The 21,915-nt window shown below is 30.1% G+C and overlaps 1 protein-coding gene across 3 annotated transcripts; it reads right to left on the minus strand.

The window, feature by feature from the left end:
- Nucleotides 1-6,264: 6,264 nt before the first annotated feature.
- On the minus strand, nucleotides 6,265-21,559 carry LOC145132343 (CAAX amino terminal protease family protein). 3 transcript variants are annotated; one of them, XR_013718009.1, is made up of 11 exons: nucleotides 21,223-21,559; nucleotides 20,703-20,794; nucleotides 20,459-20,566; nucleotides 20,285-20,361; nucleotides 20,049-20,182; nucleotides 19,923-19,972; nucleotides 19,720-19,812; nucleotides 19,484-19,575; nucleotides 19,271-19,377; nucleotides 7,267-7,368; nucleotides 6,265-6,484 (listed from the first exon to the last, which is right to left on the minus strand). XR_013718009.1 is itself a non-coding variant. In XM_079067097.1 (10 exons), the coding sequence occupies exons 1-10, from the start codon at nucleotides 21,487-21,489 to the stop codon at nucleotides 18,313-18,315; spliced, it is 1,062 nt and encodes a 353-aa protein (XP_078923223.1). In that variant the 5' UTR covers nucleotides 21,490-21,559; the 3' UTR covers nucleotides 18,122-18,312. The 3 variants fall into 3 exon arrangements, 1 of the variants encoding a protein (XP_078923223.1); XR_013718010.1 differs by lacking the exon at nucleotides 6,265-6,484 and adding an exon at nucleotides 6,830-7,088; XM_079067097.1 differs by lacking the exons at nucleotides 6,265-6,484; nucleotides 7,267-7,368 and adding an exon at nucleotides 18,122-18,354.
- Nucleotides 21,560-21,915: the final 356 nt, after the last annotated feature.

A 21,915-nucleotide genomic window follows, 5' to 3' on the forward strand; every position in this document is an offset into this window, starting at 1 on the left:
TCCATGTCATTGTCCACATAATATCTTGAAGAACGGAGGATTATATGATCCCTTATCTAAAGGACGCGTCATTGACTAGGTCAAAGTTCGACAGCGGCTTTTGAGAGCTACGATTGCTAATCGGATTTTGAAGTCATACTTGCAGTTATAGTTTTTTGACTTATCCAAGTGGAAGACAATTGGATTAGGTGTCTAAGCCCATAACTATAATTGGTATGTATTTGACCCGATAGTAGCATGGTCCTTTTGGGTTGCCTTCACCATAGCAATTTGATAGGATGAATTATGGAGAAAGAGGTTAATTATTATTTATTAATATATTATAAGAATAATATATTAATTGAGAAATCATATTATTTAATTAGTATTTATCGGAAATTAATTTGGTGATCAAATGAGATTGATTAAATTATGGGGACTAAGATTGCAATTGTATGATAGTTGCAAGTTGGGCTTATGGATCCCTAGAAAGGTGTGGATGAAATTCTATGTGTAGCCCACATAGAATTTGTCCAAGAGGCCTTCTGGAAGGATCTACTGGACTGCTTAAGGCTTAAGCAATCAGATTAGGGTTTTACCTGAAACCCTAGCAGCTCAGCTATATAAGGAACCCCTTGGCTCCTTGAAATCGACCACTTGATCCTTAGAGGAAACCCTAGCCGATTTTTAGAGCCTCTTAACCTCTCTCATATTCTTCCAATTGCTACTTGGTGTTTGTGACTCACTAGAGGTGCAACAATTGAGGCACTAAGCTCTTGAAGGTCAAGATCTACAAGCTACAAGGAAAAGGTATTCATCTAACTTTGTTTTTAGCTATGTATCTCGAAAATTGTATGCTAGTTAGGGTTCATGCTTTGGATGATTAGAATTCCATGTCTAACTTGAGAAAAACCTAGATCTAAAGCATAGGGTTGTATGTACACCATAGGAATGATGTAGTGCTCAAAACCCATCAGTTCACCTGTCGGAAAATACATGGATTCCATACACAAAAAAGACCTCTAGACCTTCCACACGACTCTACCATGGCACGCTCAAAGTCAAAATTATCCCAATATAAACCCACCAGAATATCATTAACATTCTCCATTTGAGTCTCCTAAGCACTAATAAAAATATTATGAATCAATTTTAACTCCATAATCCAACCCACCTTGTGAATACCTCCTACCCCTCTAAGATTGATAGATAAACAATTCATTGATTCGATTTTGTATCTCTCGCACCTTCAATCAATGTTGTGAAAACCTTATTTGAACCCTCCATACAGTAGCCAACATCCATCGCCAGTTTCAATATCTTCTCTTTTTCTATCGAAGTGAAGGTTCTAGACGAAGATGGGCTCAATTCTCTCCTTCCATTGTTTTTGTGACCATTACCTTTGTTGGTTTTAGAGTGAGATTTTTTGCAATTAGAAGCTCTAATAATCTTCAGAAATTTCATCTATTGAAGTTTGTGAGCTTTTACACCTTTTCCACTTTTTGATTTCCCCTCCTTGCGACTTCCTTTCAAATATTAGCGATAATGTCTTTGACACCTCCTTATCCGTCTACATCACTGTTAAAATATGGGATGGGGATTAGATTATTACTTGAATTCACTCTATTAAACAGAACCCCCCCCCCCCTCACATTGACTCCATTTTTAGGCCCATACTCACCCATATCATTTGTACCATTATCTCTACGTCCAACAAATTCTTCACACCCCCAAAGAATTAATAAAAGGCCTGGTTTCATTTACGTGCTCATCAGAATTCATACTCCTTTTAATGCGCTCGGAAGACAAAACTTTTTGCACACTTACCAATCCATCCTCAATTTTCGGACCATTTGTATCCCCTATGTTGTCCACCGGCGGTTCATCTCCAATCACCTTTGACATATCTGCATTGGTGAGTTAGGATATATGTTCAATTTACTACCTTCCTCTTTTTCAAACTGATCTCCAAAAATGAATTAATCATCAACATCAAATGCACCGTTATTAAGGTGATCATAATCATCCTCGGATTCCATATTAGAATTCGACTCACATCATGGAGGAGACCATTCATTTCCATCCTCTTAGACTCTAACAATGAAATTCCATTTCCTCCATTTCACTTCAACACAATAGTTAACAATAATATTCTTCCTTGCAAGAATGCATATCCTTCCATATGAGACATTCCTCGTCTCCTTGGTGCATTCAAACAAAATAAATACTCGTCTGAAACATTAAAATATCACTGCAAAATGGATGGGGTCCCATATATGAAGTGGCATCCCACTTATCTTAATTCAAGTAATTCAGTACATCTGAATAGATGAATCATCCCAGAGCCTTAGCCAAGTAAATCATTTCTTCCATCCTTCCACATGGCGTTCAGAAAGACTTCGTCAAGGCTTTTCCTTCTGAAGTCAAGTAGAACGTTCAATCTACTAATATATTTTATTGAATAGTCAACCAACCCTAATGATCTAAATATTCCAAAGAAGTTTAAGAGCATCTCCACGTCCATTGCTTCACCAATCATACATCCTGCTAGCCAAGAACAAGAGTGAGGATAAACTCCCTCCGAAATAATGATTTTAGACACCAATTGATCTATGCATCTAGTAACATTATTGGTATGTGTGCTTATATTCAATCACTTACCTCCCAATACATCCGCATATGACATGGACCCCTTTGTACTTGGAATTGTTCTAGGGTTAAAACATGAATGAAAAGACACCTTCATGTTGATCTTCTTTTTATTGAATCTCGTCATATTTACCATTAGCTCCCCCCCCCCCCAATACAGACAAGATTAAACTCTCTGTCCAACCTAATCTCATCTTGAACTCTAATAAATCTAACAAAGCCAAAGTGACCCATATCCTTCTTATTGCTACATAAACATCAGCCATACATCCAATCTTCTAAAAAACCTTCCAAAACTCCGCTAAGCTCCATCCTTTCGGGAACGTTGAAAAGTAGAAGTTTGTTGCAATGTCATCAACATCACTTTCCTTTCCCTTAGAACTGACCAACCTAGAAGCGGTCCTTCTACGGCTAACAATAGTCCACCCATCATCCTCAAAACCTCCGATGAATCTTCGAATCCTCGCATACATCTTTTATTCTCTAACTTTTGGTCTTTAAGGTTTAAGTAGAACCATACAACAATTTGGTTGATATCGGTGAATTTTTACCTTTATGTATGGGTTCAAGACTAACCAACCTTTGTTTTTAATTGCATTCACATATTTCATGGCACGCCGCAACTATCTTATTTTTTATGTTTTTTAGGTTGTTGTGTTTGACAAACCAAAATGCTAGCTTATAAACTAGCTTTTTAAAAAGTTCATAGGATTAATATTTCAACGAGCTTATGGTTTTTTTAAATTCTCCCAAATATACACTTTTATAAATTATTAAAAACTTATTCCTACGATTTAATAACTTTAATAATAATGTCTAAGTTTTTTAGAATGGTTTTAATAATAATGTCTAAGTTTTTTAGAATGGTATTAATGATCATGATCCATCAATTTTATATTCGATGTAATATTAATTCCTTTTAACTATTACTTAGGGGAGGGAGTTTGATCCGACTGAAAGTTTTTTGGTTAGCCCAGTGAGAACTTATATTGGTGATCGTTGTCTGCCTAAAGGTGTTATTCCTACTCAATGGAACATGTCGATTCATGTAGAGATCAATGTTTTTATGTGGTTCACTTTGTAACAACACGTATTTTTCATAAACATTTAAATTCCGGGAAATATCATAGGTTACAAGTCATCACAAAAACCAGAGTTTCAAAAATCTTTAAAAGTATTCCCAGAAACATTAATGGGTATTACTAATCCATATCCTAACCATAATTAAAGCAACAAGGATGAAGCATAAAACAAAAGTCTAGTATGATGTCCTTGATGCTTCTAAGCCCATACACTTTATGGTTTGCTACCTAAAATTGTAAATACATGGAAACAATATATGTCAGGCAATAAGTCTGGTGAGTTATAATATAACATAACATACAATATATTCATACAATAATTCTTATACTTCACATTTCTAGCTAGTCGCATAAGTGACCATGCACCAATACATTTACAAGTAGATAGATAACCGATCTCCATCATCTTATTTTTTCCAAGCAAGACTCTAAGCACATTCTTTCCTAGGGATCCCTTATTCTTACTCATTACATACATGTACACATATATCATAAAAACATAACATAATTTAACCAACATATCAAAATCTAACAATGATGTAATCTACAATTACATTCACATCTCCACATGCTTTGATATAATCTACTTCTCATTATTATACTCTAAATGGATAGTATAACTCACATCTTGTAGTGGAATAGCAACCTACTTCCAACTTCTCCAAAGCTTCTCTTGAAGGGGTCCAATTCCTTCCTTGCCACAACCCATGACATTCACACACATTAAGCCCCTTTATACATGTCTTAATCCATTAAGACGTCATTATAGATTTTAGCCTAAAACTCATATTTTGGGTAAACTCCAACTTGCCAATCATTTGTCCAAATACTTGGTAAACTACTCCAATAAAGTTTTTAAACACTCAATCTAACTAAGATTATACCACATGAACACCTCATCATCATTTTCCATTTATAGGGTTTCAAACCCTAGAATCAAAACATGGATTTTTAACTGTTAAAACTCCGTAAAAATCATGGATTAAGCTTCCAAACACTTAATCATACATTAATAACAAGTTTACTTAAATAAATCTTGCATAAGAAGCTTAAACTCGAAATTCACCATTAAAGCCCTAAAATGCTTAAAAATGGAGAAGACAACGTCCTTAGGAGCTTTAAAAGCCTAAACCTTGCCATAAGCAAGCTTGGTCACGTCTTGAATCTCCTTCAACTTCAAGATCGTCGGACCTTTGCTCTCTAAAAAATGGGGAACGTTTTTAAGCAAATAAGCCCTAAACTCGAATTTAATCTGTTCGAAGTTGCATCATGGCCAGGCTTCCATCGTGTTGCGGTACGTCAAATGACTATGTGGTCTTCTTTTTGCCACGTCATGGCAACCATTACTCAATGACAACCTACTTTGACCACCACGTCGCGGAAAACCTCTCACTGGGTTGTGGTGGAGCTGGAATCGGCTATTGCACTCATTTTTTTCAAGGCAATTCAACCCCAAACTCACATTTATCAATTACATTCCATTCTAAAGTCAAAATAATATATATATATATATATATATATATATATATATATATATATATATATATATATTCCAATCGTCTCATGGACACATAAGGGCGTCAAATAACATTCTACAAATCCATACTTTAGCAAAAAGACCCAAAATACCCTTTTTTACACAAGATTACCATTCTACATCAAAATACACACAAATCTCGGTTCTTACACACTTGATTAGATTGAGGGTCGTTATGTTGTTCACCTTGAAAAGGGGATTATTGATGTGATTTTCTCCATAGTCATATGGGTGTTGTTGACGTATCGGAATGTGTTGTTGTTTGGACAATAAAAGTATCATAAGCAAATTTTATTTGATAACATTGTTGTTCATTCTTTTAATTGGTTCGTGTTTAGAAAATCTAAGGCTTCTAAGAATTGAAATGTGAGGTTTCATCATCTCAATTATGTTAATATTTTATAAGTAATTATTATATCGATATTATTATTAAATATCTTAAAATCTTGTTTGTTATAAAATTATATATATATATATATATATATATATATATATATATATATATATATATATATATATAGGGATAGGTTATATTGAGAACGTCAAAAGGTTGAGAACGCGAGAACAATTGTGGACCAATCATATTCCAAGGGGAAATACATGAATTTTATATTTACATTAATGAAATGGTCAACTTCATTAAATGATAGTTTCCTATAATGTTGCAATCATTTATTTCAACTTTTTTCAAAAAGAATTACATTTTTTATTAATATAAATCAATAAAATTGAATGAATTTCATTTAAAATATAAGAATCCAATGTCTTTTTTTTCTATCAATTAAGATTAAATCATGTTATAAATAAATTAGTTGATTTTTTTCATATATCAACAAAACCTACTTTTGTATAACATAAATATGATAAATAGATTTTTAATCATTAATAAATGAATTCAACGACTGTAATATTCATAAATAAATATGTCGAAAAGCTGGATTCACATATTTATATAGTTATATTCATAAATGATTATACTACAAATTGAGTTCATACATTTATATTGAGAATGCTATATTTATAAATGATTAAAATTACTTTCAAAATTGAAATCTTGTATTTATACATGACTACGATTGATTTTTTTTCTAATACATTTGAACTGGATCGTATTCATACAATTGTAATTACAAATGAATAAAACATATTTTTATTACAAATGAATAAAACATATTTTTCTCCCCTTCCGATGGAGATGATGTTGTCTTTGTTTTTTTCTCAAATTACCACCTTCAACCTGTAACAATAAAGAATAGAGTTCAACATATTATTTTCTTCAATCAAATTAAAATATAAACACCAAAAGAAAATTGAGATAATAAAAAAACTACAAGTATATCATGAGATACACATAAATAGCTTGATAAGTTGTAAAGTTAAAAAAAAAATTGAAATATTCACTAATGATTAGCATTATTTCAAATTCATTATGAAATAATTAATGATTATAACAAAAATATCACCGGGAATTATTCTAAATTCACGATGTAATCGTTTATGATTATAACTAAAATCACATCACAAATTACCTTCCACAAATTTAGAACAAATTGCTTAAATATAAAAATACCTATTTTTGTATTTTTTTTTTTTTTAATGACAAAGCATTGTATAAATAAAAAGAGAAAGCTATCCAGGAGCTGAGAAAAAGTAATACAACAACAAAGTCAAAGAAAACAAAACAGAGCCTAAGAAGGGACCAATAAAAACAATGAACAAACTGGAAGGAGCCAACATCGCATCGTACTCTGAAGGCATAAAAAACAAAAGGAAGCAAAAATAGGGGCAAAATGGTCTATTTCAAACCAAGCTCCAAAAGCAAAGCACCATCACCACAACGACTGCAAGATAAAACAACTTAAGAAGGGAACCAACAATCAATGAATAAGATGGAAATGAAACTACTAAAGGCCTAACAGGTAATAAAAGCCTAACCAAAAAAATTAGAAGTAGCAAAATACTCCTAGAAACAGAAACTAAATAAACTAGATAAAAGGTAAAAGAGAGTATAATCCTTACAAGTCTTACAACCGAGATAGAAGCTTCAACATATCTGCTTACTTGGGTCTCCCTTCACTACAACCTTATGAGTCTTACAGTCTGTGGAAATGTCTTCAACACCTGTTTTGATTTTTTTGCTGAATAAAATAAAAATCAAAAAACTATATAGAAGGGTAACAGAGAGTACAACCCTCGGGTAATTTAGGTGTGATGTGGTGATGAAGTTGGGTCACAATGGTGGTGATGAGATGATAGCAGGTGGTGTAAGGCGCGGTGATGGTGGGTTTTTTCAATGATGATGGCTTGAAAAGGTAGGTGAGATGATGCTCGGTAATGGTTGTGTTAGACGATAGTAGATGTGGTGATTGTGGGCTCTGTAATGTATATTGGACACGCTTAAATCATGAATCAGCAAAATACCAAACAAACACTGATGACATTCTTTTGATTTACGTGATCGCTCTCCCCTCAACTATTTTTGACTTGAATTTTTCACCTAAAATGTAAATTTACAGCTAAGGGACATATCCACAAACACCTTGTGTGCACCCACCTCACATACGTCCTAGAACAACCCCCCACAATGGAAAATGAATGCCAAATCCAGAAGAGGAGCCTAATATGATGAAAAACTAATCAAAACATACACACCTTGGGTGGAGACCTTTTAATCCATTCTTTAACTCCTCTTGGATAAAAGAAAAAAAATGCAATCAACAACAAAATTAAGAATAACGAATGTCTCCCAAATTGATTCGGAGTGTATGTGAAGATGGTGGTGGTGTTGCGATGGTGATGATGATACTAGGTAGTGAAGCCGACAATTAGAGTTCTAATGGATACAAAATCGGAAACGTAAATCTGTTAGATTCGAAAATCGGGATATGTAGGAAGGCAGCAAGCAAGATGATGGGGTGAAGAGAAAGCTCAATGGTGGATGGATGAAGGGATAGGAAGTAGAGTCAACGAGATGGAATAAGGTAGAAGGTGGTCTGGCGATGTGTAGATGATGAAGCTGAAGAATTTGTTTTTGTTTTTCAACGGCTCAAGCCCTTGAGAGAGAGACAGAGGAACGACAGGTGAGAGAAACGAATTTTGTGTGAATTGTAAGCTAATTTTTAGGAATATCAACCTTTCTGATGTTCTCAATATAACTTACCTCTATATATATATATATATATATATATATATATATATATATATATATATATATATATATATATATATATATATATATATATATATATATATATACGAACCAAACGTCTCAAGTATGTTAATATTTTCTAAGTAAATAAATACTTATAAAACATTTTTTTTATGGTTGCCAGCTAAATATGATAACAGGCTAATTAATACTAAGAATAAAATGTTATAAAGGTTTGAAAAAAAATACTACTACCACTTTATCCTAAGTTTCCCGTTTTAGCATCTTATCGATCACAAAAGCTTTACTGATCACCGAAGATTCATTCCCAAAATTTAATAAGAACCATGCAAATGTCCGCGCGTTGCGCAGAAACACCTTATATAGTTAAAATCTTTACAAATATGTGTTTTTCTTAAATACAACAATAACATTGTTGTTAAACTTGATAGAATAACTCGTATACTAAATTGATATAATATATTGATTATTTTGAATTATATGATAATATATATACATCTATTATAACTGTATAATCTCAATCGTTTGAATGATTTCTACCCGCGAGTTACTCATGAATAAAATTAAATATAATATATGGTTTAATGTTATTTATAGTTGTTATTGTTAATTAATTTTTTAAAATTTATTTGCTTAACGTTTTACTTTCTATCATTATAGTTATTTAAAGACAAAATTGCAAGTTTGGTCCCTGTGGTATGTCAAAAATTGGATGTTTGGTCCAAAAAGTTTTGGGGTTGTACAGGTGGTCCAAAAGGTTTGATTTGTTGTGGAATTGGTCCAAAGGCTTAACAGTCGTTTGTGCCCTCCGTTAGTGTGAGGGTACTTCTGTCAATTCACACCCCTACTTTTAATATTTTATTAAATTAAACCCCCCTAACGTCTACTTCCCTTATTAATAAATCCAACGTGTGTTCCCCTTTTCCCTAAATCGATATCTCTCCTCCTGCTAAAATCGAAATTGATATCTCCTCCTGTAAGTAACTTTGTCTCACCCATGTATGCGAAGTTGTAATGCTGTAAGAGGTTAACGAGGATAGAGATGATGGAAAGTGAACAGAAGATTATGGAGTAAGTTCTTATTCGGGAATTCATCTCTTCGTCATTTAGTACAAAAAAAGATGAAATCATTCCTCCTACTGTTAACGCGTACACCAGTTGTACAACGCCAAACATCGTCGCTGCTAAGCTCCCAATCACCGCTTGTTTCCATTCTGGCGAGTTTAGAGCAAGGCGTCGGGAGAACGAAGGCGGTGGGTGATTTAATGATGATAGCGATTGTGGATCGTTGAAAGGCATCGGTGAATCGAACATTATTGGGCTCGATTTCGCGTGCTTAACCTCAAAGCGCCCCTCTTTCACCGACCTTCATTTCATATCCTTCCGGAAGCTGCCTATTGAAATTATGCGCATTGGCAGCCTTTGCAACGGCGATTACTTCCTCCATTGTTTCATCGATCTTCCTAAACATAATGTTTTCTCGAATCGACATTCCAAATAGCACGTGTTCTTGACTTACGAGTCCCATTTGTGCTCGCAACCATTTCAAGTGTAGTTTTTTGACATCGATCTTCCCAAACACGAATAATGTTTTCTCCTTTCCCTTCCTCTTCTTCGGCCTAAGTCAAATCCCGAAGGTCATCACCGATTGCGAATCAATCGACGAAAAATCAGAAGCCATCGGACCCCCTTCCTTCAGCCAGAAGAACGATCGAACCTTCGCTGACTTCGTGTGACTTCTTCTTAACTGCCTTCGGTTCATTCCCGTTTCAATCTCCTCTTCCTCCCAATCGATTATGCCTTCGTTCTTCCCTTCATGTTATGTATTTGTTTCCTTTACGTTCCCCTTGACGATCGATCAAATGACGAACAAAAAAAATCCCTTAACCCTTTCTAATCGGGTTCCTATTTTGACTAGTCAAAAGTCAAAGTGGAATCAAACTTGAATTTAATTTATTCAAAAGTTACCCTTATTTGACAAATACTTTACAAGATCAATCCTTTTAGACAAAAATACCCTCACACAAACGGAGGGCACAAATGGCTGTTAAGCCTTTGGACCAATTCCACAACAAATCAAACCTTTTGGACCACCGGTGCAACCCCAAAACATTTTGGACCAAACATCCAATTTTTAACATACCACAGGGACCAAACTTGCAATTTTGTCTTATTTAAAACATCAAACATTGTTTTTTGATCATTTATATAGAGTTATTTTTAAATATTGTTATTGTAATTTATTTTAAGCTACTTATTTGAAAACTTTTAACGATTATAAAAATATTTTTAGGAAATATTTTAGTTAAATTGAGATTACAATTTAGTTTTTGCATTTAGCACTAAAATTTATCACTTTTAACTATTCACAAAATATTCTTTGGGTTTTTTAAGTGGAACTGAAATTTATATTTAAGTTGACAATATATTGTTATATTTAAACTAACAATTTAAGTATTTTGTCCAAACTGTTCAAAAGTTGTAGTTTTAAACTGATAATGTTTTACATACAACAACATATTAAATCTAATAAATTAAGTATAATATGTTAAAAGTTAAAGACATAATTTTATAAGTAGAAGTAAAGATATTATATTAATATTGAAATTTAGTTTATTTATGATTACACTTTAGGTTTGATATTTATTTAACCTTATTAACCAACTTATAATCATTATTAGAAAGACACTACAATTTATCACTTTTAACTATTTACAAAATATTTTTTGGGTTGTTTAAGTTAAACTAAAATTTATATTTAAGTTGACCGTGTAATGTTATATTTAAATGAATAATTTAAATATTTTATACAAATTGTTCAAAAGTTGTAGCTTTAAAATGATAATGGTTTATATTCAACAATATATTAAAAATAATAAATTATGTATAATATGTTAAAAGTTAAATAATATAACTTTATAAGTAGAAGTAAATATATTCTTTTAATATTGAAATTTAGTTTATATATGATTACACTTTAGGTTTGATATGTATTTAACCTTATTAACCAACTTATAGTCATTATTAGAAACAAATTGAAAAGTCATTGGAGTCTCAAATGAATGTGGTGAAATAAAAAATACATAGGAGTTTCAAATGAATGTGGTAAAAGGAAAAATGTTTCTTTTATAATTATACTGGGTGAATACATGCGCGTTGCGGAGAATACAACAATATATTTGAAATTTTTACAAATATATGTTTTTTTAAATATATCAATGACATTGTTGTTAGCTCTTATATAATAAATATTATATTAAGTTGGTATAAACATTGTTTGTTTTAAATTATATAACAATGTATACATCTTTTAAAATTCTATAATCTCAATTGTCTCAATAACCTCTACCTACAGGCTACTCATGAATAAAATTAAATATAATATAAGATTTAATGATATTTATAGTTGTTATGATTAGTTAGTTTTAAAAAGTTTATTTGCTTATGATTTTTATTTCTATCATTATAATTATTTAAAACATTAAACATTGTTTTTGTTTTTAAAGGTAACAATATAATTTTTGTATATAACGTTACTTTTAACTATTGTTGTTGTAAATTATTTAAAATAACGTATTTAGAAACTCTTAATTATTTTAAGTTGATTTACGAAATTGAACATTTTTAAAATTTATTTGATGAATATGGTTAGTTTCTTCGATTGTAATTATTTAAAACAACAAATATAATTTTTGTTTTTAAAGATAACATTATAATTTTTTATATAATATTACCTTTAACTATTCTTATCGTAAGTTATTTATAAACTGCTTATTTGAAAATTTTAATGATTATAAAAAACAGTTTCATGGTTTTTTTTTTTTTTTTGCTAATTTAAGATTACAGGTTAGGTTTAACACTGTAATGTATAATTTTTAACTATTTATAAAATAGTCTCTCGATTTTTTTTAAAGTTTAATTGAAATTCTGATTTAAGTTAACCGTTTAACATTATATTGAAATTAATAATTTAGCTATTTTGCATAAAATCATAAATTATACAAAAGTTGTGACTTTAAAATGACAATTTCTCACATATGACAACATATTTAAACTAATAAGTTAACTATACTATGTTAAAAAGTTAAAGTCATAATTTTATAAATAGAAGTAAAATATAAAATTTTGTATTTTAGTTAATTTATTATTAGAATTTAGTTTTTGTATTAATTTAACATTGTTAACCAATTTATATTAATTATTAGAAAAAAATTGAGAAGTCATGGAGGTTTCAAATGAATGTGGTGCAAGTAAAAATGTCTCATTTATAAGTATAACTAGGCGAATGTCCGCGCGTTGCGCAGAAATATCTATATAGTTGAAGTCTTTAAAAATATATATGTTTTCTTTTCAAATATAGCAATAACGTTGTTATTAAATTTGATATAATAATTCGTATACTAAATTGATATAATATATTAATTATTTTGAATTATATGATAATATATAAATCTATTATAACTGCATAATCTCAATTGTTTGAATGACTTCTACCCGTGAGTTACATATGAATAAAATTAAATATAATATATGGTTTAATGGTATTCATAGTTATTGTTATTTAATTTTTTAAATTTATTTGTTTAATGTTTTAATTTCTATCATTATAATTATTTAAAACATCAAACATTGTTTTTTTATTTTAAAGGTAACAATATAATCATTTATACAGAGTTATTTTTAACTATTGTTATCGTAAGTTATTTTAAGTTACTTATTTGAAAACTTTTAACGATTATAAAAATATCTTTAGGAAATATTTTAGTTAAATTGAGATTACAATTTAGTTTTTGCATTTATCACTACAGTTTATCACTTTTAACTACTTACAAAATATTATTTAGTTTTTTAAGTGGAACTGAAATTTATATTTAAGTTGACATTGTAATGTTATATTTAAACTAACAATTTAAGTATTTTGTCCAAACTGTTCAAAAGTTGTAGTTTTAAACTGATAATGTTTTACACACAACAACATATTAAATCTAATAAATTAAGTATAATATGTTAAAAGTTAAAGACATAATTTTATAAGTAGAAGTAAAGATATTATATTAATATTGAAATTTAGTTTATTTATGATTACACTTTAAGTTTGATATTTATTTAACCTTATTAACCAACTTATAATCATTATTAGAAAGACACTACAATTTATCACTTTTAACTATTTACAAAATATTATTTGGGTTGTTTAAGTTAAATTAAAATTTATATTTAAGTTAACCCTTTAATGTTATATTCAAATTAATAATTTTAGTATTTTATACAAATTGTTCCAAAATTATATCTTTAAAATGATAATGGTTTACATCCATCAATATACTAAAACTAATAAGTTAAGTATAATATTTTAAAAGTTAAAAAACATAACTTTATAAGTAGAAGTAAATATATTATTTTAATATTGAAATTTAGTTTATATATGATTACACTTTAGGTTTGATATTTATTTAACCTTATTAACCAACTTATAATTATTATTAAAAAGAATTGAAAAGTCATGGGAGTTTCAAATGAATGTGGTGAAAGGAAAAATGCATTGGAGTTTCAAATTAATGTGGTGAAAGGAAAAATGTTTCATTTATAATATAGTATGATATGATGATATATAGATATAGTTACTATAATTTCAACATTACCCTTCGTAACTATATTCGAAAGTATATCTAAACAAATATGATTTTCATCATTATTCAACAACACATTAACTACATACGAAAAGAAAATAAGACGATCATCCAAAATTTAGTCACGATAACATTCCATTTAGTTTATCACTTATTAGCTAGTTTATATCAAAAGTCATTTTTTCGGCTACTACCAGCTAGCCTTTAAGTTATCAGCTAGTTTTTTAACTAACAGTTACCTTTTTGGCGAGTCTACCAAACATAGCATTAGGTTACGCTTGATACGTCACGACTAGTTTTTTAAAAAAAAATACTTAGAAGACTAACGTTTCATTTCAAATATTTCAGTTAGTTTTAGCGAACGTAATTTTTTATCAACTGGTTTTCTAACTAACAGCTAGTTTTTCAACTACTCCGCCAACATAACCTTATTTAAAGTTAATTTGTTGAAATATTACTTTGATAGTACATTTTGTAATAAATTATACTTCAACTATATTTACAAATATATACTTTATGAGTAGGATTTAAAGAATATATATTAGACCATTTATTATAACGGCCACGAGCCGGTTTGTGGTTGACGTGCCCAAGATCGTGGTCCGTGCACACCATCCCGACCAGTCGATCGTTATCGTTGAGGTTTGTAGTGGGGAAGACGGATAGCAACGACCAATCAAAATGTTTTCTGCCTTTCAACTCTTTTGACCTCCTTTGAAAATGTAACAGCTAGTTTTAAATTTTTTCCCCTAATTTTTACCTATAAATATCACCACACATCTTCTTATATTTCACATATTTTCTCTCTATTTTGATCTTTTAAAAACCATAGCTCCCAAAATGCAGATTTGGTCGGAAGAGAGAGAAGAGAGAAATTAGCACTAGCATGGGTGACGGTTTCGGAAGACCCGGATAATCAAACTTCTAGGGATTTTTGGGCAAAATTTGGAAACGTTTTTCATGATTTAATGGGTTGTCGAAGTCGTAATCTTGATGCAATATGTTCTAAGTTTCGCGTTATGAGGGTAAAATGCCGCAAGTTCGACGGACTTCATAACTTTGTTATAAACAACGCACACGAAGACGATCTAGTTGCTGTGGTCACACATCAATATGAAGACATAAACCACAGACCGTTTACACACCTCAAAGTTTGGTTAAAATTTAAGGAATCTCCATGGTGGAATAATTAAAAAAAAATAGGGTTTACAAAGTAGTTTAAGTTGTTTGTGCTTGCATTTTATATGTTTTTCTATTTTATTTTAGTTGTTTTTTAAAATTATGTAATTTTTTTATTGAATAAAATACTAGTTTAAAAAATATGTTTTGATTGTATTTGCATTTTTATGTATTTTTGAATTATATTTAATTAAAAAAATATAATTGAATTGGTGTGGTAGTGATAAGCATCTCATGGTTTAGTAGTAAATATGTGGTGATGATGTGGCATTCTTTAACAATGTGGGACCCACCCATCCCTTAAAAAAATACCGATATCGAGAACCCTCGACGTTGTGTTGATTTGATGTCAATTTTTATATGAAAAAACGAGAGTACCAAATATAGAAAAATTACCATAAATATTGATACGAGAATTCAAGACAAAATTGCAAAAATGGTGCTTATGGTTTGTCAATTTCTTTGGGTAAGGTCCAAAAAAAGTTTATTAGCAAAAAATGTTCCTATTTGGTGGTTTTATTGTGGTTTTGGTCTCTATCTCGTTAAGTTTAACAGCCTGGTTGTTAATTTTCTGAAAATGACGGATTTACCCCTAGGGACCATTTCTGCAGTTTTATCTTTTTACCAAACTACAAGGACCATTTCTGTAATTTTTCTTTTTCATTTTATTGAAATATTGTACATTAATTCTTTTTTAATTTCTTTCTTATTGGATTATTTTATATTAATAAATAATGTTTTTAATATATTATATTTATATATTAACAAATATTATTTTATTATATTATTTTTTTTTAATTAATTCTTTTTTTAATTTCTTCTTTATTGGATTTCTTCTTTTTCATTGGATTATTATATATTAATAAATATTAATTTTATTATATTATATTTATATCTTAACGAATATTATTTTATTATATTATTAATTTTTTTAATTATTTTTTTTAATTTCTTCTTTATTGGATTAATTCTATTTTATTAGATTATTATATATTAAAAATGATTTTTTACCATATAATATTTTTCTATTAATAAATATTACTTTATTGTATTATTAATTTCTTTTAATTTTTTTTATTACATTAATTCTTTTTATTGGATTATTATTTTTAATTTATTATTTTTATATATAATAAATATCATTTTATTGGATTAATAATTTATAATGTATAATATTATTTCTTTTTAATTTTATTGGTTCCACCACAAAGTCGTCAGAATACGCAAAAGTGTCGCATCCCATCGTCAAAAAATCGACGGGACAACTGTCGATCACCTTCATCGATTGTTCGACAGAAACCCCATCAACTTGTTACACCCAATGCCGCCAATAACCACCTAAGACAACCTCATCACAATCCGAAAGAATCCTCTATATCTGCCACTAAGTCGGCCATATTCTGCTACAACCACCAGGAGGTCCGATCCAAACACTCCTGGTCAGCTCCTCCATTTGTTGCCTTCTACCACCTTGCGTCGTCGTATTATCTGCTGGAAATTGCCGATCATCGCCTACAGTCGGCCATTCTCGACGAAAACTACACCGGTCGATTACCCACACAATGCACAATAAACCCCAAAAAACATACAGCCTCTAGCCAACCATTCATTACTGATACTGATATCAATGGCGACAATATTAGATCGAGGGTTTTCAAACCACCATAGCCACTACAGGTGGTGGCAATGTTTTAGAACTCATTATCGGTACTCGCTCAGCCGACTGCCGAGTAGCGAGTACTCGGATTTGGTAATTCATGTAGAAATATTTTTAGGAAAATTATATATGTTAAAATCATAAGTTAAAATCATAAGTTTATTGAAATATATAACAAATTTAGATATATGTGAATACACAAAAACTAAAATAAACACGATGACTGAGTGATGCTGGTGGTGGTGACTGAGTGATGGTGGTAGTGTTGTCCAAAATATGTTATCTTCTAAATATTTAAAATAAATTAGGAGAGGTGGGGTGGGGTGGATGAGATTTTTTGGTATTTTTATTTAAAACAATAAAGAAAGCACTTAAAAGAAAATAAAAACAATTAAAAAAATAATATTTATTATAAATAAAAATAACAAATTTAAAGTAATAATCCAATAAAAAAATTAAGGCAATACAAAAATTAAAAAAATTAATTAAATGAAATTAATAATCCAATAAAGTAACACTTACTAATAAATAAATATTATATGTTAAAAACAATATTCATTAATATATAAAAATCCAATAAAAAAGAATTAATCCAATAAAGAAGAAACTCAAAAAAAAAAATTAAAAAAATTAATAATCAAATAAAATAATATTTATTAATATATAAATATAATATATTAGACATAATATTTATTAATATATAATAATCTCATAAAAAAAATAATACAGAAGTTAAAAAGAATTCAATAAAATAAAAAGAAAATTTGCATAATTGGTCCTTGTAGTTTGGTAAAAAGATAAAACTATAGAAATGGTCCCTAGAGGTAAATCCGTCATTTGTCAAAAGTTAACAACCATGTTGTTGTTAAAGTTAACGATATAGAGACCAAAACCACAACAAAACCACCAAATAGGGACCGCTTTTGTTAATAAAAAAAAATTTGGACCTTACCCAAAGAAATTGACAAACCATGAGGATATTTTTGCAATTTTGTGAAAATTCAAATACGAAAGCTGAAATCACAAAATATGATACTTGCTGAGAATACAATATTAATATTAAGGCATTCTTTTTTGGGCCGGACTTCCTGAAATCGGGCCCGGATCCAAATGTGGACCCCATCGACACCTACTAATTCAATGGTAAAATCAAAGTTTGACTATTTTATGGTTTTTTTTTCTATTTACCACTAGTCAACTATTTATATATTATAAGTTGAAATTTGTGTTCATCAACCATTTATTAGGTACACAATAACCAATTCATTATGTAGTTAATTTGAAATTTAAACGTGTGTATGTACACATACATATATGTATATGTATATCTACCTAGAAAGGTAAATTACAGTATCCCAGATCAAGAAAGGAAGGCGATGTACATGTACTGTACATACTTAAACCCGATAATATACGATTTATATCAAGAGTCAGGACACTTGCAATAGTTCCTTGATATCATATCCTTGAATCTATAAAAAAAAAAAAAAAAAAAAAAAAAAAAAAAAAAAAAAACAGGCAACATGAAACTTTGTTAGCATTTATTTTAAACAAAATATCAAAAATATTATCAACTACTATTATAAAGTAGAAATAAATAATAAATAAAAAATAAGCTACGTTAGTGGTTCTAAATTCTTGGGATAATAACAAAAAGATATTTTATTCAACCAAATTAAAAACTCTCCTTTTGGCATGTTACATTAAAATTGTAATTGTTTCTTTTTATGGAAAAAAATTTCGAAGTTCAGAATGTATTTTGGATGATTAACAATTAGTCAAATGAGTAAATTACAATTTGGGTCCCTATTATATCTGAATTTTGCAATTTTAGTCCCAAAAGTTTCTCTTTCCAATTTGGGTTCTATTTTTTATTTTTCATGATGATTTTGGTCATCAATTTGATTTTTCATAATGATTTTGGTCCTTATTTGGTTCTTCATAACAATTTTGATCCTAAATTTTTATTTTTCATAACGATTTTGGTCCTCATTTTGACTTTTCATAACGGCTTTGGTCCTTATTTTGATTTTTCACAACGATTTTGATCCTCATTTTGATTTTTCACAACCATTTTAGTCCTTATTTTGATTTTTCTTAACAATTTTGGTCCTTATTTTGATTCTTCATAACAATATTGGTCCTCATTTTGATTTTTCACAACCATTTTGGTCCTTACTTTGATTTTTCTTAACAATTTTAGTCCTTATTTAGATTCCTCACAACAATTTTGGTCCTCATTTTGATTTTTCACAACACTTTTGGTCCTAAATTTGACTTTTCACAACGATTCTGGTTCTTATTTTCATATTCCATAACAACTTTGACACAACTCCCATACATAAAATGACTACATTACCCTTCGTGTTTTTTTTTTAAATAACTTACTTGGAGAATGGTCAACAATACAATGACACCCGAGTTCCAAAGCGCATGTATTGTTATGGGAGTGAGAAGATTTCGAGTTTGGGCATATGAAAATCCCAAAGCAGTTCCTATATCACCACCATTTTCAATTAAGTACAACATTTTAATATTCAAATACATCATTTTAAGCTTCAAATTATTATTTTTTTTATTTAATGTATGCAGAAATAATACCAAGTATAAAGAGCTGTGGAAACTCCCCAGGAGTGAGATGTGCTGCTGAAAATACCGCAGCACTTATAAGAACTGAAATCGGTGTTGGCACCCTACAAAGATAATCATCATAAATCACACCATTAATAGCAACTTACTTTATCCTTTTTACAATTATAAACAATGTACTTTACTTTTTATAATATTTAAATAAAAAAAATACAAATGCAGAACTAAAATAAAGGCTATAGTTATACCACTTTGTAAGAGACACCATAAGGAAACCACGAAACACATTTTCTTCAAGAACTGGAGCAAGAACACCTGTGATGCCTAACAAGCATATAGTACTACAACACACACACACACACATAAAAGTTTATTTGATTATTTATAATAAAAAAACAATATCCAATTATACTTTATGATGTGTTTAAAAGAATTAAAGGCAGTTGTGCACCTGACACTTGAGGATCCGATCAAAGGAAGCAAGCGAACAAGAGCATCAGTCTGGAACAAAGTTAATGATTTTAAAAAAATATATTTAAAATTTTGTAATTACAAATGAGTTTTTTTTTTTTTATACCTCTCTTTGAGGTGGCTCGCCACTGAAAAAGGCCATGGCAACTCCAGTAAGTGAGATAGTAATCAAGGCTCCAACAAGACCTATTCCAGCCCACAAAAGCCATCCTTTTTGAAGATCAAAAGGATTCCTCCAATCTGGAAAATTAATTTGATGAAATGTCAATAAGTTTGTAACAAAAAAAACAATATCTTATGACTTATGACTTATGACTGATAAAGTGATAATTAATTAATTACCATAGCTATACAAGTCTTTTTGTCCACTTCTGTTTGTGACACTATAAAGTGTTGCAAGTACAACAGCTGTTGTGAAGCTGAAAAACATAAAGAAACAAGGCAAATTAATATATTAATAAGAAGTTAATTCAACAATATAATAGTGATGCAGAAAATAAAATAAAGAAGTCATACGCCTGATCAAAAAAGAGTATTTCTGCCTTCTCATCAAGACTTAATTCTCCAATTTGAAGACCAAGATATGGAAGAGCTGCAGCCTCTACAAGCCCTGTCAAAACAAAACTGCCTGGGCAAATATTACACTCACTTAGGGTTTATAGGAAAAATTGATAACTTTTTTAATGCATATAATACAAGGTACATGGAAGAACTTAGGGTTTATAAGGAAAGTAGGACTCATGAGATAAGCAAAATTTACCCTAATCCACAAGCAAGTGAGGTCAGTGAAACTGTATACCACTCCCATGGTACATCCCATCGTTGCAGGATTGGCCACTCTAATCCACTTCCCTGAAGAACATTCCACCATTTGAATCAGAATCAGAACTTGCAAATTTACAAACATGAATCAGAAAATTCATGATAAAGTTTGTCCCACAAAAGGCTTTTACTGCAAAATTGACACAATGTATTTTATGTATATGTTGATGAAAAGATTGAATTTATTTGATATTGATTAGCACTTTTACTAACACCATTGGAAGCTATAGTTAATGTTGTCAAACTTTTGAGAGTAGATTTCTATTGAGAAACCTAGGGTAACCTAAATGCGTAGAATGGATTTACGATTTCCGAATTGGTTGGAGTAGATCGGTAACGGAACAAGGCCTGAATCCATAAAATTACGAAATTTTTTCGCGTTCTGGTAATACCTTACTCAAAGTAGCATTCTCAAACGACAAAACTCCCAATGTATTTACCAAATAAAAACAAATTACCTTGTCATTTATAGAATCTTTATTCTTGTAGAAACAAACCGAAGAGAGGCCTCTCTTCAAAGCTTCCTTGTTTCTGTGATGCACATGATGAAACCTTAAAACTCGATTTAATAGACATGGCGACGTGGAAACTCCGGTATGGTAGACTCTCTGAGTTGATTGAATTAAGGATTTCGGTGAATATAGCTGAGGTTTTATTGCGAGTGTGAATAGAGAAGATTGGGAAAATAATGAAGTGCTGGTGGTAATCGGAGCTGCCATCGCCATCGGTGTCGAGTTTTCCGATATCTTCGTGGTACCGTTGTTCTGAAGATAAGGCAGGCAGTGTTTTGGAAAAGATAAGTTTTAATTACGCCCTTGAATTTTACTTTATAGCTTTCGAGCCCCTGAACTTTGACCATTAAAAAAGAGTCAACATTTTCTCATCTTTCCGGGTTTAGCCTAAACTTTTAATTTTTTGGAAAAAATAGTGGATACCTTTTAAGTTTTCAAAGTTAACTGGTGGATTGGCTTTGTTTCCCAAAATATGCAACATTTTAGCATTTTTTCGGTTTAAACTTGGTTGTTGTTTATGATGATTTGATGATAAATTTATGGTGATTATGGTGTGTTGATGTTTTGATGATGAGTTTTATATGACTATGATGATTATGATGTTTTGCATGCTTGTATAGTAAATTTCTAATTCTAAAA

Source organism: Lactuca virosa, chromosome 8, assembly GCF_052849685.1.
Source record: "Lactuca virosa cultivar CGN04683 chromosome 8, Lactuca_virosa_CGN04683_v6, whole genome shotgun sequence".
NCBI lineage: Eukaryota > Viridiplantae > Streptophyta > Magnoliopsida > Asterales > Asteraceae > Lactuca > Lactuca virosa.